The sequence below is a fragment of the Pristis pectinata genome, chromosome 15, assembly GCF_009764475.1.
Source record: "Pristis pectinata isolate sPriPec2 chromosome 15, sPriPec2.1.pri, whole genome shotgun sequence".
NCBI classification, from domain to species: Eukaryota; Metazoa; Chordata; class Chondrichthyes; order Rhinopristiformes; family Pristidae; genus Pristis; species Pristis pectinata.
Window position 1 is genome coordinate 45,795,951 of NC_067419.1, and position 26,056 is coordinate 45,822,006.

General features: G+C 46.3%; 1 protein-coding gene across 5 annotated transcripts in view; it reads left to right on the forward strand.

The window, feature by feature from the left end:
- Positions 1-943: 943 nt before the first annotated feature.
- The window catches only part of nav3 (neuron navigator 3), a 377,674-nt gene continuing 352,561 nt past the window's right edge, over positions 944-26,056 (forward strand). For 4 of the 5 annotated variants that reach the window (XM_052029889.1, XM_052029890.1, XM_052029891.1 and 1 more), the window contains exon 1: positions 944-1,425. In XM_052029889.1, coding sequence (XP_051885849.1) covers positions 1,189-1,425 — 237 coding nt within the window. In that variant the 5' untranslated portion in view covers positions 944-1,188. Of the gene's footprint in view, positions 1,426-17,543; positions 17,601-26,056 lie in introns of those variants that run through there. The other variant, XM_052029893.1, reaches the window with a different exon arrangement.

Below are 26,056 nucleotides of genomic sequence, written 5' to 3' on the forward strand. Positions count from 1 at the left end.
CAGATGTGTTTTAATGACAATCCAGTAGTTTTCATGATCACCGTTACCAAAACCAGCTGTATTTCAAATTCCTGATTATTAATTGAATTTAAATTCCACACCTGCTATGCTGGGGTTTGAACTCAGGTTCCTAGTCTTCTAGTGCCTTCTACGTTACTTCTATTATGAACATTTTACTCTTTTAAACCTAAACTCTCTGACTCCAACAATCCTACTTTCTCTGTAACACTTTATTCTGAATTCTGCTGTTATTTTTCCCTTGTACTACCTCAATGCACAGATGTGATGAAATGATCTGTATGGATGGCATGCAAAATTTTTCACTGTATCTCGGTACATGTGACAATAATAAACCAATTTACCAATTTAGGTTACTAACCCAGTAACTTAACCACTGTGCCCATATTGAGACTTCAGTGTGGTAGTATTTTTAGAAAAAGTTACTCGATTTTAATGATTTTGGAACATCCAAGAATGCAAGTGTGTCTTTCCTTAATGACTCAGATTTCAGTCTTTGCTAATCCAGTTGCCTTTGGGCAGGGGCTGTGTGTGCTGCTTCCTTCTCTTCCCTGTTCCAGGGAAGATCTGCCTCTCTGCAGGGGACAAGCACTGTGTAGGCAGCCGGTTCACTGGCCGAGCTGTCAGGAATGAAAAATAGCCAGACCTTCAGACAAACAACTTCAGCCCAGAGGCTTTATCCGGACAGGGAACATTTCAACATCTGCTTGGATTTTGGCTGTCGGTTGGAGAGCCTTTTATTTTTCTCATTGCCTGTCGTGTTTTTGGAGAGTTGTGCAGTGGTCTGTGGCCAGGGACAGAGCGGCTTGTTCCTGGTGTTTTCTGACAGTCGGAGACCTCAGACTTGCTTGCCCGCCCTCCTCCCTCCCTCCCCCTTCCCTCCCCCTTTCGTTTTGCTCCAGTACAAATTGAGCTGAACAAATTCATCCAGGAAGAAGGACGGCGGGACCGCTCTTTGAATCCTCGCAGGCAGTGTTTGCGGCAGGCTCTCCTGGCAGAGGGGGTCCCTTGTGCCCTGGAGGCACGTCCTACCCTCCCAGTGCACAAGCGTGGAGGAGGAACAACTTGGCGGCAATCCACAGCAGGAGATACCTGGCAGTCGGAGGTGACATGCGAGGCAGTGCCCGCATGCCGCATTGGGGACGGTAGACACCGTGCCTCCGGCTGGACATGCCCGGACTCCCCGTCTCCTCCAGGCTGCGGCTGCCAGCCGAGAGGCCCAAACCCGTCCACACTGCTCTCCGCATCCCGCACGATGCCCACTCCGCGGGTCGACGGGACCCCGACCCTACGGGGGAGCCCAGGGGCGTTGGTCACGCGAGCTACCAGCTGCCTTGGAAGTCGACCAGCGACTGCGGAGTCAAGCAGAGTTTCCAGGCGAAAACGAAGGACAAGGCAGACAGCAAGGTCAGTGTTGTACCTTCCAAATTTTTGCCCAACTTTTAGCAGCTGTTTCAGCAGAGGAAGCGAGCTGGACATTCTCGGCACCTTGGGCTGAGTTTCCTGTTAATTGTGTCTTTATTTTTAGACTGACTGCAAACACACACTCCTACATATTTCAGATGTTTGTGCAGCCTGCTTTTCTTTTAAAAATTAAGGAATCGTCCGCTGACCTGAGCCACGAGTTTGAGTGATACTTCTCAAATGCAGCTGGAGAGGATATTCAACACAAGGACACAGGAGATAGAAGCAACTTGGCCCCTTGTTCCTGCTCCACCATCCAGTGGGGTCGTGGCTGATCTTTTACCTTTCACCTCAGCCTCAGTATGTTAAATCCGTTAAAGCTAATGTCAGTGGTTTGCAATATAAACAGAGCCTCTGGCAAAGGAGCAGGAGGTGGGACTAATCCCAGAGCAAATTCAAAGAGCTGGCTGAGGGATAATGGGCCGTTCTGGATGAAGTGTTGAAGTGTTTAGTAACCATTACCGAACCGTTTTGTTCATTGTTTCTTGGCGGACAGCGTGGACTTGGAATAATGTGGAATAGATGCGTCGGATTTCTATGCAACGTTACAAGGAGGCCATTCAGCCCGTAGAGTCCATGTCAGCTCTCATTCATTCCCCCACATTCCTCCCAACTCCCCCTGGATTCTGCCGCCAATCCACACACCAAGGGACAATTTACAGTGGGTAGTTGACTTACTGACCCGCACGTCTCCGGGATGTAGGAGGAAACAGGAGGACCGGGGAGCGATCTACACGAACAAGCCCCACACAGACAGCACCCGAGGTCGGGATCGAACCCGGGTCGCTGGAGCTGTGAGGCAGCGGCTCTACCCGCTGTGCCACTGTGTCTCCCCCTTGGTTGGTGGAAGAATATCTTATCAATTGGGTTGTGTGATGCTGATTGTTTCAGTGCTATGTGCCTTGGAGTTGATTTTTATCCAGAGTCAGAAGTGATTGTGTTGAATTGCAACCATTCCTGTGCCAAATTACATAAGAATATAAGAAATAGGAGCAGGGGTAGGCCATTCGGCCCTCAATCCGGCTTCTCCATTCAACAAAATAGAACAGGGAACAGTACAGCACAGGAACAGGCCCTTCGGCCCACCATGTCTGTGCCAGCCATGATGCCATATTAAACTAATCCCATTTTACCTGCTCATGATCCACATCCCTCCATTTCCTGCACGTTCATGTGCCTGTCTAAAAGCCTCTTAAACACCACTGTTGCATCTGCCTCCACCACCACCCCTGGCAGCCCGTTCCAGGCACCCACCGCTCTCTGTGTGGAAACCTTGCCTTGCCGAAGGTTCTATTTCCATGCTGTATGACTCTATTAATTGAATTTAAAATTGTGATTGATAGGTTTCTGGATATTCAAGGAATCGAGGGATAATGGGACAGGGCATAGCTTTAAGGTGAGAGGGGGAAAGCTAAAAGGAGATGTGTGGGGCAAGTTTTTTACACCGAGAGTGGTGGGTGCCTGGAATGGGCCGCCACTCTCTGTGTAAAAGCGGGGCTGTAGATGTAAAGCAGTTGGTAGAGAGTTTGGAGGGAAGATGAGGAAAAGTAAAAGCAGTGTCTCCAAGTATTTTTAAGGTCAATATAGATAGGGACAGGAGTTCTACTATAACATGTGTTTTCATAACGTGAATTGGTTATAATGAGGGTGATGGGTTAGCGAACGCTATTTGTATTATACAGGCCGCATTGGTTATAGTGCGATTGCGATCGGGAAAACCTGCTTAAATCTGTGCTTTGAAGACAACTACAGCATGTTCTTCTGTTAACACGATTTTCTATAACACAGGGTTTCTTAGGAACGTGACTATCATGTTATAGCAGAACTACCTGCAGCTAAGCTGGGAAGGTGGGGGGAAGGATCCTGGGTATAGACTGGAATGAGGAGTTGGGTTTACAATCAGCCATGATCTTATAATGTGGTAGAGCAGCCTTGAGGGGCCAAGTAGCCTACTCCTGTTCTTAATTAGCTTGCACTCACAGGGTGGTGGTCTGAAACTCATTACCTCAGAGACTGGTAAAGGCAAAATCCCTCCACTACATAGAGTCATAGAGTCAGACAGCTCAGGAACAGGCCCTTCAGCTCAACTGGTCTATGCCAACCAAGATGCCCATCTAAGCTAGTCCCATTTGCCCACATTTGGCCCATATCCCTCGAAACCTTTCCCATCCATGGACTTGTCCAAGTACCTTTTAAATGTTGTTAATGTACCTGCCTCAACCACTTCCTCTGGCAGCTCCTTCCATGTACTGACCACCCTCTGGGTGAAAAAGTTGCCCTTCAGGTTCCTATTAAATCTCTCCCCTCTCACCTTAAACCTATGCCCTCTAGTTCTTGATTCTCCAACCCTGGGAAAAAGACTGTGCCCATTCACCCAATCTATGCCCCTCATGATTTAAAACACCTCTCTATGATCACCCGTCACTCTCCCACACTCCAGTGAATAAAGTTCCAGCCTACTGAACCTCTTTCCATAACTCAATCCCTCAAATCCTGGCAACATACTCATTAATATTTTTTTGGTGACCAAAACCGAACACAATATTCCAAATGCGGCCTCACCGATGCCTTGTACAACTGCAACATAACGTCCCAACTTCTATACTCAATCCCTGACTGATGAAGGCCAGTGTGCCAAAACCTTTTTCACCACCCTCTCTACCCGTGGTGCCACTTTCAAGGAACCATGTACCTGAACTCCAAGGTCCGTCTTGTTCTACAACACTCCTCAGGGCCCTACCGTGTGGAAGTCACTGTGTTGTTATTGTACCTCTACCTTGTACCATTTAGACAGGATTTGGATGTATTGTTGAAGAGCTGTTGTTGGGAGGTGTGATTGGGCTGGGATTAGGTTTGGGAGGTGGGATTAGGTTTGGGAGGTGGGATTAACTCTTTGACAACTGGTGCAGACACGATGGGCTGAATGGCCTCCTGTGTTGTAAATTTTCTCTTTGCATGATTCTTGGGCAAGGAGGATATGGAGTCCTCAGAACTGTATCCAAAATGGGTAGAAGGATCCATGGGTTCGAAGACTCAAGTCACTAAAACTGCGAAGCAGATTCTTAAGGCTATAAAACAAAAAAAGCATTAGAGTCACGGGGTGAAGGCAACTTAAATTTCTTCCCAGTATGTTCGCATTGTAAACATAGTTTTGGCCACTTTCTTACCCTACACTGTACCGACCTGTACCAGTTTACCCAATCTCTGGATTTTGTTTCTGGAAGAGGTGGAATTGAAGTGCAAGGAAATGATATTAATCTTGTCGGCTGCATCAGACCTGGCGTACTGTGAACAAAACCGGCCTTCGTTTTATAGAAAAGACATTGCGGAAGGTGCAGAACTAGTTTGAGGACTGAGAGGTTCTCCCCCTCTCCCGATAGGGGTGTGATAGCATTGTGGTTAAACTACAAGAGAGCAACCAGAGCCCTGGATCGTTGCTCCAGTGACGTGGGATCAAATCCCAGCATGTCAGCTGGGGAATTTAAATTCAAATAATTAATGTTTGTTTTTAAAGCAAAGGCTAGCCTGGTCTCAGTGGAAGTAACTATGAAACTGCTGGATTGTCACTATAGCCCATTTGGTTCAGGGAAGGGAATCTGCTGCCCTTACCCATTGTGTGCAGGTGACTTCAGTACATGGTGGACTGAAGGGCCTGTTTCTGTGCGATATGACTCCATGACCATCTACTCAGCTATGTCTGACAGGCAGGAGAAACTGAGTTAATTGGAACTCTTAAAAGGGATTTATATAACACTTGAAAAGAGGTAACATTTACAAGGCTGCAGGGAAAGAGCAGGGCAGTGGGACTAATTGCAGAAATAAAAGTATTGGTACTGGTTTATTATTGTCATTTGTACAGAGGTGCAGTGAAAATCTGGTCTTGCATGTCGTTCGTACAGATAATTCATTACACAGTACACTGAGGTAGTACAGAGTGCCTTGAGGTAGTACAGGGTAAAAACAATAACAGAATACAAGAGTAAAGTGTCACAGCTACAGGGAAGTGCATTGCAGGTAGACAATAAGGTGCAAGGTCAAACAAGGTAGATTGTGAGGTCAAGAGTCCATCTCATTGTATAAGGGAACCATTAAATAGTCTTATCACCGTGGGATAGAAGCTGTCCTCGGGCCTGGTGGTACGTGCCCTCAGGCTCCTGTATCTTCTGCCTGATGGAAGAGGGGAGAAGAGAGAATGACCTGGGTGGGTGGGGTCTTTGATTATGCTGGCTGCTTCACCCAAAAAGAAGATGCTGGAAACACTCAGCAGAGAGAGAAAGAGTCACCATATGAGGGGTGAACTGATAGAGGTATATAAGATCATGAGGGGCATAGACGGTGAAAGCACACAGCCTTTTTCCCAGGGAGGGGGTGCTAAAAACAAGAGGGCATAGGTTGTAAGATCAGAAGTGAGAGATTTAAAAGGAACATCTTCACGCAAAGGGTGGTGCGTATTTGGAATGAGCTGCCAGAAATAGTGGTTGAGGCGGGCACATTAGCAACATTTAAAAGCCATCTAGATAATTCCATGGATAGGGGAGGTTTAGAGGCCAAACGCGGGCAGATGGGACTAGCTCGCTGGGCAACACAGTCGGCATGGACGAGTTGGGCCAAAGGGCCTGTTTCCATGCTGTGTGACTCTATATAAGGGGTCTGAGACCCTGCATCAGAACTAATTGCTGATCTCTGTTAAAGAGCCAGTGCAGATTTGATTGGCTGAATGACCACCTTCTGCGCTGTATTAATTTGGGATGCTGTGTGCTGCCAGTCAGTGGGGGTCTCCTTTCATTATTCTAAACTTGCTCCCGCTGCAGCTGATGTTATTACACTGTGTGTGAGCTTTGGAAACAGTGCAGGTTCAAGGAGGCAGGAGAGACTGCAGCTGCTGAAATCTGGAGCAACACACAATAGTCCAACTTCTAGTAACCTGCACCCCCTCTGTCCCTTTTCTGTCTCCTCCTGACCCACCCAGTTCCTCCTACACCCACCCCAGCCCCCCTATCACCCTGTTTCTTTCCCCTCCTCCATCCACTCCATCTGTGTATGTAACTAACAATGTACGTCTCTGCTTTCACCTGTGCTCTATTAGCCAATCTCAAGTTATTGGATAGTTCAACATAGAACACTGCAGCAAAGTTACAGGCCCTTCGGCCCACAATGTTGTACCGACATTTTATCCTACTCTAAGATCTATCTAATCCTTCCCTCCCACATAGCCCTCCATTTTTCTATCATTCATGGCTGTTAGTTTTAGTAACCATGGGATGAGGAGGAAACACATGGTGGCAGCTTTGGCCTTTGGGTTTTGGGTTCAAATCCCACACCGGGACTTGGGTCAAAGATCTAGGCTGGCACTCCAGAACAGCACCGAGGCAGTGCAGCACTGTAGCAAGTCAAGCAAGTACTGCAGCATAGAAACAGGCCCTTTGGCCCATCTAGTCCATGCCAACCTGATCCTCTGCCTAGTCCCATCTACCTGCACCCGGACCATAGCCCTCCAAACCCCTCCCATCCATGTACCTATCCAAACCTCTCTTAAATGTTACAACTGAACCCGCATCCACCACTTCCACTGGCAGCTCGTTCCACACTCACACCACCCTCTGAGTGAAGAAGCTCCCCCTCAGATTCCCCTTAAATATTTCACCTTTCACACTAAACCTATGACCTGTAGTTCTAGTCTCACCCAATCTGAGGGGAAAAAGCCTGCATGCATTCACCCTATCTATACCCCTCATAATTTTGTATACATAAGATCTCCCCTCATTCTTCTGTGCTCCAGGGAATAAAGTCCCAACCTATTCAACCTTTCCCCATAGCTCAGCTCCTCAAGTCCTGGCAACATCCTTGTAAATTTTCTCTGCCCTCTTTCAAGCTTATTGATATCTTTCCTGTAGGTAGGTGACCAGAACTGCACACAATACTCTAAATTTGGCCTCACCAACGTCTTGTACAACCTCAATATAACATCCCAACTCCTGTACTCAGTGCCCTGATTTATGAAGGCCATAGTGCCAAAAGTCTTTACGACCCTATCTACCTGTGACGCCACTTTCAAGGAATTATGATCTGTATTCCCAGGTCCCTTTGATGTGGGACCTAGTGCTGTCTTTCTGGTGAGATGAAACTGAAACATCAAACAATCTGCTGGAGGAACTCAGTGGGCCGAGCAGCATCTGTGGGGGTGGGGGGTGAGGAATTGTTGACATTTTGGGTCGAGATCTTGCATCAGGACTGAGGAAGGACATGTGGCTGCGGTAACGAGTCTTGGTAAGGACCTGGTCAAAAAGCAGGAGAGGAACAGAAGCCCTAGAGGTCATGTCACGGAGTTTATTGTCATGTGCACAAGTACAGTGAGGTACAGGTGCAATGATAGACTTGCTTGCAGCAGCATCACAGGTACATAGATACAGACAACACACAAAACATAAATTATACAAGACAGTGCAAAACAAGACCTTAGTGCAATAAAAGCACAATCAGATACAAGTCTACGGTAGTGTAGGAGGTGATAGGTAGTGTTCTGTTGCTGAGTTAGGGTTAGAGTTAGGGTTAGGGTTGTGCAGGTCAGTTCTAGAACCGAATGGTTGGAAGGGAAGTAGCTGTTCCTGAACCTCGTGGTGTGGGACTTCAGGCTTCTGTACCTCCTGCCTGACAGTAGCAGTGCGAAGAGGGCATGACCCGGATGTTGGGGATCCTTGATGATAGATGCCGCCATCTTGATGCAGCACCTCAGGTAGATGTCAGTGGTGGGGAGGGCTGTGCCCGTTATGGACTGGGCTGTCTTCACTACTCTCTTGTATTCCTGTGTGTTGGAATTGTCGTACCAGGCCGTGATGCAACCAGTCAGGATACTTCAACAGTGCCACGGTAGTGTAGAGGTTAGCGTAATGCTATTACAGCGCCAGCGACCCGGGTTCAATTCCGGCCGCTGTCTATAAGGAGTTTGTATGTTCGCCCCATGTCTGCGTGGGTTTCCTCCGGGTGCTCCGGTTTCCTCCCACATTCCAAAGACGTACGGGTTAGGAAGTTGTGGGCGTGCTATGTTGGCGCCGGAAGCGTGGCGACATTTGCAGGCTGCCCCCAGAACACTCTACGCAAAAGATGCATTTCACTGTGTGTTTCGATGTACATGCGACTGATAAAAAGATACCTTATAGAAGTTCATTAGAGTATTTGGTCACATGCCAAATCTTCTCAAAAAGTAGATGCAGGTCCCAGCAAGAAACGCTGACAATTCCTCTCCCCCACAGATGCTGCTCGACCCACTGAGTTCCTCCAGCAGATTGTTTGTTGATCTAACTGAGCTACAAGTATTCTGCGCTGATTAATTCCGTTATCATTTCACCTGATTAAATTATATCACTCACAATTCTGTTGAGTCCATCAAAGATGTTTTTTTCCACTTTGATGTGTAACACACACACATGTTTTACAACTTGATTTATATTGGAATTATTGGAATAGCCCAGGGCACTATGATTATAACTTGCAATTCTTTTGGAAAGTTGCTTTGGAGAGCGTACCTGTATCCTGACGACCAGCCCTGATGGTTTATTACTGAGGAACACCAGCTGTCAGCAGCATGTTAATCTGTTTTGTATTAAAGATTGTCTAACAGATGCTCTGTCTGAAAAAATGGCTCATATCCCAACACTAGTGTGCCAGCTTTACTCCCTCGACCTGTGGGAGACTTGTTTCTGTTTGAACGACTGAGAGAATGGATGTAAAGTACGCTGAGGCACTGGCCTACAACTTTCAGATCTTACTTTCCATTTAACTCTTGACAGCGAAGGGTGGTGACTACTGTTAACTTCCACTTGAAGGGAGTTCTGCTGCCTTTAATGGATTGAGAGGCACATAAGTTACCTACCTTCACACAGATCTCCTCCAATAGGGCAGGCACGGTAGTGTAGCAGTTAGTGTAACGCTATTACAGCGCCAGCGACCCAGTTTCCTCCCACGTTCCAAAGACGTACGGGTTAGGAAGTTGTGAGCGTGCTATGTCGGCGCGGGAAACGTGGCGACACTTGTGGGCTGCCCCCAGAACACTCGACGCAAAAGATGCATTTCACTGTGTGTTTCGATGTACATGTGACTAATACAGATATCTGATTTTATCTGCAATCTTATCTTAAAATACTCCTCCTTGGAGTATTGTGTACAGTTTTGGTCACCCTGTTATGGGAAAGATGTTATTAAACTCAAAAGATTTACCAGGATGCTGCTTGAACTTGGGGACCTGAGTTACTAGGAGAAGTTGTGTAGACTAGGACTTTATTCCCTGGAATGTAGGGGATTGAGGGGTGACCTGATAGAGGTAGATGATGTCATAAGGGGCATAGACGGTCTTTTTCCCAGGGAGGGGGGTGCTAAAAACAAGAGGGCATAGGTTTAAGATAAGAGGCGAGAGATTTAAAAGGGACATCAGGGACAGCTTCTTCACACAAAGGGTGGTGCGTATTTGAAATGAGCTGCCAGAAATAGTGGTTGAGGTGGGCACATTAGCAACCATTAAAAGCCATCTAGATAAGTCCATGGATAGGAGAGGTTTAGAGGGCTATGGGCCAAACACAGGCAGATGGGACTAACTCACTGGGCAACACAGTCGGCATGGACGAGTTGGGCCCAAGGGCCTGTTTCCGTGCTGTTATAACTCTTAGTGCTTTGGATTGGAATAGAATTGGAAGCTTTGTGCTGTGACCGGTTTATTGCATCATGGAGAACCACAACACAGAAACAGATCCCTGATGAAGGCTCTTCGACCTGAGACATTACCTCTGTTTCTCTTCCCACAGACGCTGCCTGACCTGCTGAGTGTTTCCAGCATTTTCTGTTTTTATTTCCAATTTCCAGCTTCTGCAGGTTTTTTGATTTCCCTTAAGCTCCTTCCTCTCCTCTCTTGTACCTCTTTATGCCTTCACTTCCATGCCTCCCCTTCACTCTCCCAGTCCTGTCAGCCCAGTGTACCGAGTCCCACAATCGCAATGCTCATTATACATCCTTTGATCATTTTACGTTAAAAACTGAAATAAGTTCATATCTTGGGCCCAATCCACATGCAAGAAATTTCTCTACATTGGCCCCGTCAAATCCTTTCATTGGTTTTGGACAAGGTCTTTATAAGTGGACAGGTATTCTATGTGTACACTTGATTTTCATGGCCCATACCCAACTTAAGATAAATACAGTGTAAATTTCCCTTAAGTTTTGTTAAAGGTCAGGAATAATTCAGAATTCCAAGAGGGTTTCAATGAAGTTATTCTCACAGCTTTTCATGCATTGCAGGAAACAGCCACCAATTTTCACACAGCAAGATCCCACAGGCAGCCACACAAATAGACCAACAGGTTTAAGAATAAATTGGTTTATTATTGTCACATGTACGGTGGTACAGTGAAAAACTTGTTTTGCATACTGTTCATACAGATCACTTCATCACATCAGTGCATTGAGCTGGTACAAGGGAAAACAATAACAGAATGCAGAATGAAGTGTTACAGTTACAGAGAAAGTGCAGTGCAAGGTCATAACAAGGTAGATTGTGAGGTCAAGAGTCCATTTTATTGTACTAGGGCACCGGTCAGCGGGATAGAAGCTGTCCTTGAGACTGGTAGTATGTGCTTTCAGGCTTTTGTACCTTCTGCCCGATGGGAAGGGGGGAGAAGAGAGAATTTCCAGGGTGGGTGGGGTCTTTGATTATGTTGGCTGCTTCACCGAGGCAGTGAGAAGTGTAGACAGAGTCCATGGAGGGGAGGCTGGTTTCCGTGATGCGCTGAGCTGTGTCCACAACTCTCTGCAGTTTCTTGCGGTCCTGGGCAGAGCAGTTGCCACACCAAGCCGTGATGCATCCAGATAGGATGCTTTCTATGGTGCATTGAAAAAATTGGCGAAGGTCAAAGGGGACGTGCCGAATTTCTTTATCTTCCTTCTGCCCACGGAGTCTCTGACCATCAAGCACATTTTAATCGCATTTTTTATTCTCCCCACATTCCCATCAACTCCCTCCCACCCCAGGTTCTACCAACCACCCACACACTAGGGGCAATTTATGGCAGCCAGTTAACCCACCAATCTGCACATTGTTGGGATGTGGGAGGAAACCGGAGCTCCCGGGGGGGGGGGGGGGGTGGGGTTGGTGTGTTAACCCACAGGGTCACAGGGAGAACGTGCAAACTCCACACACAGACAGTGCCGGAGGTCAGGATTGAACCTGGGTCTCTAGTGCTGTGAGGCAGCGGCTCTACCCACTGTGCCACTTTCAAATACTTATCTATCTCCACCTTAAATATATCTAATGATCTGGCTTGCACCACCCTCGGGGACAGAGGATTACAGAGATTCACTATCCTGGAGAAGAAATTTAATCCCAATACAAACACGGTGTGCATTATAACATTAGGATAATTGCTGTCACAACCTTGAGATTGAGTGTGAACCCTTTGCAAGTCTGCTGTGATTTCCTTTTAAGCGTATTTCCTGCTATACTGTGACTCAGTCATTGGCAGCTGTTTATATGTTCTTCATGTTGGCTGATTTAGAACAGGAACAACCCCTGGATCCAAGAGATACCATCCTGAGTAACATCAATGATAGATTAAGGAAATTAGCAACCATCTGTCACCAAAAAAGGCTGTGGCTGCTTCTGCTATACTGGCCCGCAGAGTTGTTAACCCCTCAGTCTTGCATTTTCATTCCCACTAATTTAATCTTATTGGTGGGAAGGAAAGTAATTAGCTACAGAATGCTGCCAACATGCACAGTGAAAGAATTTTAATGGCAATCTAACAAGGAACAAAAGTCTTGCTGGCCCAAGGCTATGTTGCTGTAGAAAGTAGCAATGCAATGAATATGCATCATAGAATCAGATAGCACACAAACGAGCCCTTCGGACCAAGTGGTCCATGGCTGACCAAGATTCCCATTTTAGCTCACCCCATTTGCCCGCGTTTGGCCCATGTCTCTCTTGGCTTTTCCTATCCAAGTACCTTTTAGATGTTGTTAATGTACCTGCCTCAACCACTTCCTCTGGCAGCTCGTTCCATGTACAGACCACCCTCTGGGTGCAAAAGTTGTCCCTCAGGTTGCTATTAAATCTTCATTACAGCAGTGCATCGAGGTAGTACAGGGGAAAACAATAACAGAATGCAGAATAAAGTGTTACAGTTACAGAGAAAGTGCAGTGCAGGCGGACAATAAGGCGTTCCTCCAGCGCCTTATCCAGCCTGTGCACTCTTTTGTGTCTCCAGTTAGATGGTGTAAATCAGACCACGGCTTCTTGAAGAACCACCATTCTTGACAGACGTTGCCATCCCCGGACCCCTCTGAATGTTCTGCATGTTGTTTGCATGTCCGTTACTTTTCAAGCAGAACTTGATCCATTGGCTTTCTATTTGCAAAAAAAAAGGTCCACAATTAACAAGAGCAGTGCATCAGTCGTCCCTCTGCCTTCACAGATGCTGCTTGACCTGCTGAGTTCCTCCATCAGTTTATCTTTTAGTTGAGTGGAATATTGTTTGTGGTAAAGTGAAAGATAATCCAGCACGAACCAATATGGTAGGAGAGCGGCTGTCTCAAAGTCTGTGATATAACTTGCAATAAGAAATTTAAGCGACTTTCACCTCAGGTAACAGGGTGCTGGAACGTGAGCAAGCAACCACCTAATGTCAGGCTGCACCTGGAATTATAATTGCAGTGTGAGTTTTGCACTTGGTTATGTATCGGCCTTCTGTTTCCAATTGAAAGGTGACTTGAAGAGAGAAACATCTATGAAACCACAGTAAAATGTTGGCAGTAATCAGGGTTACTTGGTACAGACAAATGATATCCCAGTGAGGAGAGCAAAACCTTTGAATAATCTCACGGAACAAGGAGCTGGGTGACTAACGGATGAGTTCATTGAAATGTATCGGTCTGTCTGAAACATGAGATCATTTCTCTATATCCTGGTGATGGAGAGGTTGCTGTTTCACATTGGCTTCTCCTGGCTTTGACACTACTTGGGAATGAGTTCAAGAGAACTCTCGTTCCCAAATTTCAATTAAGTTCACTTTAATCGAAGGCCAAATAGAAGATATTTATTTATTAGTCACATGCACATTCGAAACACACAGTGAAATGCGTCCTTTTGCACCACTGAGAATGTTCTGAGGGACAGCCCACAAGTGTCGCCACGCTTCTGGCGCCAACATAGCATGCCCACAGCTCCTAACCCCTACGTCTTTTGGAATGTGGGAGGAAACTGGAGCACCCGGAAGAAACCCACGCAGACACGGGGAGAACGTACAAACTCCTTACAGACCGCAGCCAGAATTGAACCGGGGTCGCTGGCACTGTAATAGCGTTACGCTAACCGCTACACTACTGAGTGGAACACAGGACAGTGCAGCACGGGAACAGGCCCTTCGGCCCACGATGTTGAGCTGAACTAATTAAACTGATAATTAAGTGCCTAACTAAACTAATCCCTTCTGCCTACACAATGTCCACGTCCCTCCACTTCCATGCGCCGAGCTAAGATCCTCTGGGACAAAGATAGTGGCTGTCTACTTTATCTTTGCCTCTCATAATCTTATCAACCTCTATCAGGGCTCCTTTCAGCCTTCGCCACCCCAGAGAAAACAACCCAAGTTTCTCCAACCTCTCCTTACAGCACAAGAGAGGTCAATTTGAAATTCGAGCTTAATGGAGCTCAGTTTGAAAGGGAGTGGAATTGTGATAAAGGTGGAATGTGGTTTGTGAAGACATTGCTTGGGTAAGAAGACTCTGTGATTCCTGGAATATAAATGTCAGGATTGTAAACCCTTGCCTTGTCTTAAGCTATCTCCCAGCTAAGATGTTCCCAGTCAATTTACTCCTAACTTCGCCGAGCACCCTCGCTCCGTCCGCCGTGGCCATCTGGATCTCCAGGTTGCCAGCCATTTTAATTCCCCTCCCCATTCCCACACGAACATGTCTGTCCTTGGCCTCCTCTACTGCCAAGATGAGGTTAAATGCAAACTGGAGGAACAGCACCTCATATTGCGCCTGGGTAGTCTCCAACCTGGCTCTATGAACATTGAATTCTCCAACTTCCGGTAAACTCCTTCCTCGCCGACCCTTTTCTCTCTCCTCCTGATCTGTCCGGCTCCCATCACCGTGTCTTTTTCCCCTCTCCCACCACTCCATCTGTCCATCACCCACACACTCCTCCCACTGGTTCCCCACTCCAACTGTTCCCCTCTGCCCTGCCCACCTCCCTCCCTTGACGCCATGCTCGACCTTTCATCAGATCCCACCATCTGCAGCCCTCTGTCACCTCCACCTATCACCTCCCAGCCTCTGTCCCTATCTCCACTCTCCCCTCCTCCATCTGCCTATCCCCCCTCCTCACCTGGATCCACCCATCACCTGCCAGCTCTTGCCCAACCCCTTCCCTCCACCTTTTTATACTGGCTATCTCCTCTCTCTCTTTCAGGCTAGATGAAGGGTCTTGGACTCGAAATGTTGACTGTCCATTTCCCTCCACAGATGCTGCCTGACCCTCTGAGTTCCTCCAGCATTTTGTTTGTTGCTCCAGATTCCAGCGTCTGCAATCTCTGGTGTCTCCAGCTAGCCCAGAATGGTCTGGGTTTGATCATCTCTTCCACAGATTTTGTCATGGAGTCGTAGAGAGATACAGCATGGAGACAGACCCTTAGACCCACCGAGTTCTCACTGACCATCAGCCATCCATTTAGACTGATCCTACGCTCACCCATTTTATTCTCCTCACATTCCCATCATCTCCTTCCAGGTCCTACCAGCATCTGCACACCAGAGGCAACTTACAGCAGCCAGTTAACCTACCAAGCCGCATGCCTTTGGGATCTGGGAGGGAACCGGAGCACCTGGGGGAAACCCACGCGATCACAGGGAGAACATGCGAGCTCTACACAGACAGCGCCCGAGGTCAGGATCGAACCCGGGTCTCTGGCATTGTGAAGCAGTGGCTTTGCTTGCTGTGCAACTGTGCTGCGCTGGTGAGACCAAACTGTTGTGTTGTGTGCAGTTTAGGTCTCCTTATCTCAGAAAGGATATAATTGCCTTCGAGGTGAACATTCACCAGATTCCTGGCATGGTGATCCTCCCACATGAAGCCAGCTGAGTTCTGTAGGGGAATTATATCTCTTCACACCCACTGGATCTCCATACAGTATTGCTGAACCATTCACTTGCAAAAATAATATCACTTGCTTACCTGGGAGCAGCTGAGCTGGCGACAGGATTTAAACCATGAGCAGTTGTTTAAAATACTGCAAAGTGTTAGCGTAGCATGAAAGTTTGAGCAGTACCAATGTACAGACAAAAAGAGCCGTACAGGGTTTTAGAAAGAAGTGGAAGAGGGTGTGTGTTGCCATTCAGCTTTTACCTGTGCAACTTACAGAAGGATAATAAAAAAAAATGTGAACCAATTCATACAGGAAGATATAATAGAAGTATATAAAATTATGAGAAGCATCGAACAGGGTAAGCAGTCAGAATCTTTTTCCCAGGGTAGAAATGTCAAATACTATAAGATAAGATATCTTTATTAGTCACATGTACATCGAAACACACAGTGAAATGCATCTTTTGCATAGAGCGTTCTGGCGGCAGCCCGCAAGTGTCGCCACGCTTCTGGCGCCAACATAGCACACCCACAACTTCCTAACCCGTACGTCTTTGGAATGTGGGAGGAAACCAGAGCACCTGGAGGAAACCCACGCAGTCACGGGGAGAATGTACAAACTCCTTACAGACAGTAGCCGGAATTGAACCCGGGGCATGCATTTAAGGTTAGAGGGGGAAAGCTTAAAGGGGATGCGCGGGGCAAGTTTTTTTTAACACAGAGAGTGGGGGGTGCCTGGAATGTGCTGCCAGGGGTAGTGGTGGAAGCAGATAGTGGCATTTAAAAGGCTTTAAGGTAGATGCATGGATATGGAGGGATGTAGATCATGTGCAGATAGAAGAGATTTGGTTTAATTTGGCAGCGCAGTTGGCACAGACATTGTGGACTGAAGGGCCTGTTCCTGTGCTGTGCTGTTCTGTTCTATGTTCTAAGTATTTAATGAATGATGAATGAATTAATGCAGCCATGAATTAATTAACAGAGAATTAATGCAAGGCATTTCCACAGCACCTATCATTATCTCAGGATTATAGCACAGCCAAGCGTGGTCACTGTTCTGAAGCAAGTCAGAGTATGTTCCCCTGAAAGTGCCAGTAAACCAGCAGAATAAGGAGCCAGTACTTTGCAACAGCTGGTCCTTGGAAAAATTGCATTTTCCCTGGTTCTTGTGGTTTATTAGCCTTGGCACAATGTCTAACTCTTCGGTAGAGCACTAAAAGTGTACGTTTTTATGTTCATTCTCTGGTCAGTGCTCAACACTTTGATGCGCCTTTTTTTTGGATGAGAAATGTGAAATGATAACAAATAATGGTTTACTTAGTGGTTGCAAATGACCCTGGCTTCTCTTTGAGCCCTATCATTTTAAACACGCAATGTTATGTTCTGAAATTTAAAGTTGTCACCCTTGTATTCAAATCTCTCCTTGGCCTCGCCCATCTTTGTCATCTCCCACATCCCCACAAACTCTCCGCTCTCCTCTAATTCTGGTCTCTTGACTTCACCACCAATGGCTTCAGCACTGGCGGCTGTGACCTCAGCTGCCAAGGCCCTCTGCTCTGGAACTTCCTCCTTAACTGTCTGAGCCTTCGTCTTCTCCTTTAAGATGTTTATTAAAATGCTGTAACTCTTTGACCGAGCTTTTGAACATCTGCTGTTATTTCTTTGCAAGTGGCTCATTGTCAAGTTTTGATAGCACTGCTGTGTAGCATCTTGGGATATTTTATTCCGTTCAAGAACCATAAAAAAAAGTTGTGGCTGCCATTAACCCCTTGCTACCATCCATACATTGTAGATGATGGCCTCTTCAGACCACTGAATAATCCCATTCCCCTCCTAGTTTCCCTGTGACCTATTCTCTCTACATTTCCACCAACTACCCCTCCCCCAGATTCTACGACTGGAGGGGCAATTTACATTGGCCTATTTGCCTTCCAACCCACGCATCTTTGGGATGCAGGAGGAAACCGGAGCACCGAGGGGACATAATTTTGAGGTGATTGGAGGAGGATATAAGGGGGATGTCAGGGGTAAGTTTTTTACACAGAGAGTGGTGGGTGCGTGGAACGCGCTGCCGGCAGAGGTTGTGGGGGCAGATACATTAGGGATATTTAAGAGACTCTTAGATCGACACATAAATGATAGAGAAATGGAGGGCTATGTGGGAGGGAAGGGTTAGGTAGATCTTAGAGCAGGATAAAATGTCGGCACAACGTCGTGGGCTGAAGGGCCTGTATTGTGCTGTAATGTGCTATGTTCTATATGCTAATATGGAAGATATGGCAGCCAATTTGCACACAGCAAGATCCCACAAAATGTAAATGATAATAACTGGATAATCTGATTTTAGTGATGTTAGTTAAGGAATGAATAAAAGGCCAGGACACCAGATGAACCCTGCCTTTGTTCAAAGCAGCAACATAGAATGGGCTCACAGGATCACCATTTAATACCTCATCTCAAAGATGTCACCTCTGGCAGTGCAGCACTCCCTCAGTACTCCGATGGATCTTGTGCTGTACTCTCCAGAGTGGGATTTGAACCCACAACCCAGGGGCTCAGAGGTCAGAGGGTTTGCAACTGAGTGATAATTGACACCTAGATATCTCACTGGGATATTATCAGGCCAAAGGAAGACCAAAACAGATGTGCCTGTATTGGGCTGATGTAATCAGCATTTGCGTGAGTCAAATGTGTTTTCACAACATTTACTGATTTCGGGGATGTTTTACCAGTTTCATTTACTTTTAGATTGAATTTAATTAAATTTAATTTCCCAATTGCAGTGGTAGAATTTAAATTCATTGGCCCAGTAAATATATCATGATGGTACCACTGTGAGTGATGATGTTTGAATTTACACACATAATTTACTTGTGACCATTCACCACTCACAGTATCATGCTGGGGCGAACGCCCTGCTTTTGTTGGGAGAGGTTACTGCAGTGCTTTGTTTCATACAGTCTTTAAAAAGATTGTTAGAGTAAGACCATAAGATATAGGAGCAGAATTAGACCATTCGGCCCATCGAGTCTGCTCCGCCATTCCATCGTGGCTGATTTTTTTTCCTCAGCCCCATTCTCCTGCCTTCTCCCCATAACCTTTAACACCCCTTACCAATCAAGAGCCTATTGATCTCTGCCTTAAATACAACCAATGACTTGGCCTCCACAGCTCTCTGTGGCAACAAATTCCACAGATTCCCCACCCTCTGGCTGAAGGAGTTCATCCTCACCTCAGTTCTAAAGGGACGTCCCTTTACTCTGAGGCTGTGCCCTTGGATCCTAGACTCTCCTACTGATGGAAACATCCTCTCCACATCCACTCTATCCAGGTCTTTCAGTATCCAGTAGGTTTCAATGAGATCCCCTCTCATCCTTCTGAGTTCCATCGAGTACAGACCCAGAGCAGAGCCTTTCATTCTTGGGATCATTCTTGTGAACCTCCTCTGGACCCTCCAGGAAGCTATGCAAGATCCTGAGCATATAGATGTGGGAAATAGAAGGAAGTGCTTCAATTAGCAGGTGATTTGAGGGTCGAGGACACAAATCTAAAACATACAAGGGGAGGTGCAAGAGATTGCAGATGCTGGAATCTGGAGCAACAAGCAATCTGCTGGAGGAACTCAGCAGGTCGAGCAGCATCTGTGGAGGCAAAGGGATTGTCGACATTTCAGGTCAAAGAGAAAGCAGGTGTAAGGATAAGCTTCTTCTACTCAGAATGATGATAATAAGGAAGTCACTGCCTGTTGGGGAGGTTGAAACAGAATAAATCAGCCTTCAAGTGGGTTTTACTTGTGCACTCGACAGAAAATGATCTGCAGGCCACGGGAAGGTGTGGGGGAATAAACCTGACAGCAATGTTCTCTCGGGACAGAAGGAGAAGATGCTGGAAACACACAGCAGGATCTGTGGAGGGAGAAGGTTTCAGGTTGAAGACCCTTCTGCCCCGCTGAGTGTTTTCAGCATTTTTTTGTTTGTTTCAGATTTCCAACTTTTGCAGTTCTTATAAATTTCTGCTTCATTGGAATTGGTTTATTATTGTCACTTGTACGGGGGTACAGTGAAAAACTTGTCTTGCGTACCGTTCATACAGGTCAATTCATTACACAGTTCATCGAGGTAGTACAGGGTAAAAACAATAACAGAATGCAGAATAAAGTGTTGCAGTTACAGAGAAAGTGTAGTGTAGGCAGACAGTAAGGTGCAAGGTCATAACGAGGTAGATTGTGAGGTCAAGAGTCCATTTTATCGCACTAGGGGACCATTCAGTAGTCTTATAACAGTGGGATAGAAGCTGTCCTTGAGCCTGGTGGTATGTGCTTTCGGGTTTTTGTATCTTCTGTCTGATGGGAGGGGGGAGAAGAGAGAATGTCTGGGGTGGGAGGGGTCTTTGATTATGTTGGCTGCTTCACCAAGGCAGTGAGAAGTGTGGACAGAGTGAATGGAGGGGAGGCTGGTTTCCGTGATGTGCTGAGCTGTGTCGATAACTCTCTTCAGTGTTCATGTTCCACCCAGCACAGACTCCATGGAGCAATTGAAGACACCTTGTGCTGTGCCATTTCTATGATTCTACAAATGTAAATCTGTGAGGCCGGACACACCTCACCCAACTTGAGCTCATTAGCTGAACTGATAAATTGGTAAATTGGTTTATTATTGTCATATGTACCGAGGTACAGTGAAACACATTCTTTTGCATGCCATCCGTACAGATCATTTCAATGCAACAGTGCATTGAGGTAGTACAAGGGAAAAACAATAACAGAATGCAGAATAAAGTGTTACGGAATCAGAGTCAGAACTATTGTCACTGACATATGACGTGAAATTTGTTGTTTGTTACAGAGAAAGTGCAGTGCAGGCAGACAATAAGGTGCAAAGCCATAATGAGGTAGATTGTGAGGTCAAGAGTCCATTTTATCATACTAGGGAACAGTTTAATAGTCTTAGAACAGTAGGATGGAAGATCACAAGATCACAAGACAAGGGAGCAGAAGTAGGCCATTCGGCCCATCAAGTCTCTTCCAAAGAAAAGGGAAAAAAGAAAAAGAAATGAGAAATGGGGGGGGTGGCAGGTAAAAAAAACTATTCTAACCCCAATTTCCAGCCTTATCCCCATATCCCTTGATACCCCGACTATTTAGATATTTATCTATCTCTTCCTTAAACGCCTCCAATGATCTGGGCTCCACTGCTGTACCTGGCAAGGAATTCCACAAATTCACCACCCTCTGGCTAAAGAAATTTCTCCTCATCTCTGTTTTAAACCTGTACCCTCTAATTCTAAGATTGTGCCCTCTGGTCCTGGACTCACCCACCAAGGGAAACAGCCTAGCCACATCTACTCTGTCCAGTCCTTTCAACATTTTAAATGTCTCTATGAGGTCCCCTCTCATTCTTCTGTACTTCAGTAAGTACAGTCCAAGAGCCAACAAACGCTCATCATACGTAAGCCCTTTCATTCCGGGAATCATCCTCGTAAATCTCCTCTGAACCCTCTCCAACATCAGCACATCTTTCCTAAGATATGAGACCCAAAACTGCTGTCCTTGAGCATGGCGGTACCCATGGAGAGGAGACTGGTTTCTGTGATGTGCAGGGCTGTGGCCACAACTCTCTGCAGTTTCTTGTGGTCTCAGAATGAGCAGTTGCCATACTAAGTCATGGTGCATCTATAAATGTTGGTGAGGGTCAAAGAGGACATGCTAAACTTTTTTAGCCTCCTGAGGAAGGAGAGATGCCAGCGCACTTTCTTGACCGTGGCGTGTGCGTGGTTGCTTGTTGGGGAATGGTTCTGAGGCATCTTGCACTGTCAGCACTGGAGATGCTCAACTGATTCTGTGAGGCGAACTCGAAGCTGGAAGCAGTGGAGGGATTGAATTCAGCCTAAGTTTCAGTCCCAGGCTGTGAGTCACGGAAGTGCTGGGTTAGGAAGCATTCCAATGTTCATGTGTTTTTGATTCAGCCCTTAAAACAAGAGCAGGTATCAGACCCTGGACAATACGTTTCCACTAATTGTCTACAAATTGTTCACTGATTAAATCGTAACAGTGAAATCAGAATCGCTACCCTGATGTTGACTGGTACTGATCCTAAACTCCCCATCCCCTCACTGATAAAACTGAGCAGAAGACTCATGCATGAAAGAGCTAGCTGGGACTTATACTGACATAAACTTTATTGCAATACGCCAAAGCACCTTAGGGGGCTTTTGATTGAACAGTGGTTATGTTATTAGACCAATAGTCCAGAAGCACACTTGATACAACAGCTGTGCTTTGGGACAGGGATGGTGAAGGCAAAACTTAAAAGCGGTGTCTAAAGCTACTTAAAGTGGTGGTGTGGATCACTAATGAGGAATGTACTTGTTTGTTCATGGGGTGTGGACATTATTGGCAAAGCCTTGAAATGTAAAAAAAATAACTGCAGGAAATCTGAAATAAAAGCAGAAAAAGCTGAGAAAACTCAGCAGGTCAGGCAGCATCTGTGGCTGTTCTTGGGTAACGTTCTGTTTTTACAGACATCCATAAGTCGATTTTGTCTGTAAGTTGGAAAATACGCAAAAATCACTCAATACAGTAACCACACCACCACAGTGTTGTACTGAATGCCATCAAAATATTGCTTGCATGGAATGAGATAGAACCTGTGTCAGTATCTTTCTCCAGTGCCTCGGTTAGTTATCCTGGCAGTGTTGGCTGAGCCACTCTCTGATGTGGTTTTGAGAGCTGTGATGTTTTCCATCCTTGGGGCTGTGCGTGTAAAGATCTTCTGTGGTTCTCCGTGAGACCTCTCTGGGTTTATTCACCACATGCCTTTGGTGTTGATAATAACACTCTGATATTTCTCTTCTGATAAATTGTTGCTCTTTATTGTGGAAAGTTTTCGGGCTTCCAGGATATTGCAATTTACTTGCGACTATTTTTGGCTTTCATGTTTGTAGCTATGAGTAATGATAAAAGCATTGATAAAAGGAAGACTTGTACTGCCTCAGGGTTTCCCAGATGATTTACAGCCAGTAACCTACATCGTAGTACAGGAAAAGTAGGGCCAATCTGTGCACAGCAAGCTCCCACAAGCAGCAATGTTATTATTGGTTATTGGTTCTTCCTCCCTACCACTCCCATTCTCTTTGCGCCCACCTCTCTGTCTTCTCTCTCCCTCTTTCTCACTCACTCAATCTCTCTCTCATTTTTTCTCTACTTCCCTCTCTGTGTCCCTCCCCATCCCTCTGCCCCTCCCTCCTCTCCCTTTCTTTCCCCTCTCTCTCTTCCCTCTCTCTCTCCCTTTCTTTCCATCTTTCCTCCTTCTCTCTCATCTTTCTCTCTTTCATCCTCTCTCTCTATTTCTCTCTCTGGGCGTGCTATGTTGGCGCCGGAAGCGTGACGACACTTGCGGGCTGCCCCCAGAACACTCTACGCAGAAAGATGCATTTCATTGTGTGTCTCAATGTACATGTGACTTATAAAGAAATCTTTCTCACATATATATTACTGATTGCAGTATTGCCTGTGTCTAGGTTTTTGGTTCAATGCATCTTCCTTTGGGGACAGAACGTGCTGATTGCCCCAGATAACAGGAGTCTGGTGTATCAGAAGCACAGAGCCTAGTTATGGGGAAAGCATCCATCCTGATGTCAGGTTACATCCTCAGATGGGAATACCTGATCTTTATCTGTTGTATTTTTATATGTCCTACCTGTCTTGTGCTTTGATTTATGTAATAATTTGCCTCTAACTCTCTTCCTCCTCACTTACTTTGTTCAACACAGATTTTTGCCTCATCCTTGGGGCCTGTGCACTATTCTTTAAAGTGTCAGCTGTGGCTCAGTTGGCAACACTCTTGCTTCTGTCAGATGGTTGTGGGTTCAAATCCCACTCCAGAGATCTAAGGACAAAAGTCTAGGTTGACACACCAGTCCAGCCCATCAAGTCAGAGAGTAAGACCATTTAAGCACCATTTTGAAGAAGAACTGTGAGTTACCCCAGCGTTCCAATAAATATTAAGTTCACAATTATCTAATTAGAAACAGAGATCTGGCCATTATCACATTGCTGTGGGTGAGAGGTTGCTATGCACCAACCATATTGGTGCTTCTTTAGATTTGAACACTTCAATCACCTTTCTCCATCTGGATATTTAAGGTAATTGAACAAGCCAAATAAACGCAAGCTCTCTCTTCAAAACTTGGGGTGTAAATGTCATGTTTACCTCAAAATCTAAGGCCCCACAGAATCCCCTGTGGAATTTCCCCATTACGTTTGATTTCACAACTTGGGCCTTCTAAATTTAGCTTGAGATAAGATTGGTAAATTGGTTTATTATTGTCACACGTACTGACGTACAGTGATACAGTTTGTTTTGCATGCCATCCATACAGATCATTTCATCACATCAGTGCATTGAGGTAGTACAAGGGAAAACAATAACAGAATGCAGAATAAAGTGTTACAGTTACAGAGAAAGTGCAGTGTAGGTAGACAATAAGGTGCAAGGTCATAACGAGGTAGATTGTGAGGTCAAGAGTCCACCTTAACATACAAGAGATCTGAGAGTCGGTAGAGGGTGTGCTACTCTGGAATGGTGTGAACCTGTGATGGTGCCAGTGAGTTTGAAGCCATCATTGACGTTGGTGGGTGTGAACCCATGTTGATGTCATTGGGTTTGAACCCATGTTGGTGTCATTAGGTGTGAACCCATGTTGGTGTCAGTGTCAGTTAAATTAATTTTCACTCAAAATTGACACTAGGATATCCTTGCCTTGAGAGAATAGTTCGGGATGGTTTAGTTTGGTTTGAGAACCACCGAGGAATCTGTTTCCTATTAACGGGCACGTTTTCTGTGTTTATAATTTGTTCATTTATTTAATGGAGGTTATCAATGAGAGGAGCAGTGGATGGGTTTTGAGGATCAGATTAAACAGAGTAGAAATGCTGATGGAAAACTCCGAGCTTGGGAGGAAGGGAGAGGGAGGTGAATTCTCCCCCTCGCCCCTCCCAACCACCCGATTAATCTAGGCGAGCATCTGGTGGTGGGAGAGTTCTCAGAAACTCTCCAGGCTTGTCCTGGATTAGTCCATCTTGGGCTCCCGGTTCCATACCATTTCAACTCCCCACTGACCTGCCTGTCCTCGCCTCCTTGAATGCCAGGCTGAGGCTGAACGCAAGCTAGAGGAACAGCACCTTGTATTCCTCCTGGGTCACCTCCAACTCAATGGTACGAATATTGAATTCTCCAATTTCAGGTCACCCACACCCCTTTTCTCTCTCCTTCTGATCCACCCAGGTCCTCTTGCACACCCCTTCTTTGCAACACCCCCACACCAGCCACCTGTTCCCTTCCCCCACCTGTCTCCATCTGCCTATCCCCTATCACCCACACACTCCACCCACTCGATCCCCTCCCCTCACTGTTCCCATCTGGCCACCATCCATCCCTTCCTGGTCCTACTCATCACCTTCCTTTCTTATCGGATTGCAGGTAAGATTAATAAATAGTTGTCCGGCCATCACCTCCCAGCCCCTGTCACTTTCTCCACCCTTCCCTCCCTCACCTGGATCCATTTACCTCTCCTCACCTGGATCCACCTTTTGCCTGTCAGCTCCTGCCTCACCCTTCCCCCTCACCTCCCCTCCACACTCTCAGTCCTGACGCAGGGTTTCGACTCGAAATGTTGACCATCCTATTCCCCTCTGCAGATGATGCTGCCTGAGCTGCTGAGTTCCTCTTGCAACAAACAACCTGCTGGAAGAAGGTGTGAAAGGAATTGTCGACGTTTTGGGGCAAAACCCTAGCATCAAGACCTGTTGAGTTCCTTCAGCTGATTGCTTGTTGCTCCAGATTCCAGCATCTGCAGCCTCTTGTGTCTCGTAGTGCCTCCAGCATTTTATCTTTTGTCTTGGGTTCTCTTGGACTTGATAAAGTTACCCAGAGACCTCCGAGCCATTGGTTCAAGCTTTCTCCTAGGCAGAGCTCAGTTAGAAGATCAAGACGTAAGTCCTCAGATCCTCATGTACACTGAACACACACATAAGCTAAGATATCTTTATCAGTCACATGTACATCGAAACACACAGTGAAATGCATCACGCGTAGTGTTCTGGGTGCAGCCCGCAAGTGTCGCCACGCTTCCGGCGCCAACATGGCATGCCCATAACTTCCTAACCCGTACGTCTTTGGAATGTGGGAGGAAACTGGAGCACCCGGAGGAAACCCACGCAGACATGGGGAGAACATACAAACTCCTTACAGACAGCGGCTGGAATTGAACCTGGGTCACTGGTGCTGTAAAGCGTTACACTAACCGCTACACTACTGTGCCTGCCCATAGAGCCTTTAGAGGACTTTGTTCTGAACTCACACCATCAGAATTGGTCCTGAGGGTGCTGCTGAATTCAGCCCTTACTGGGCGGTAGTCAACAGGCTTGAGTTGGGCTGTACTCAACATTCC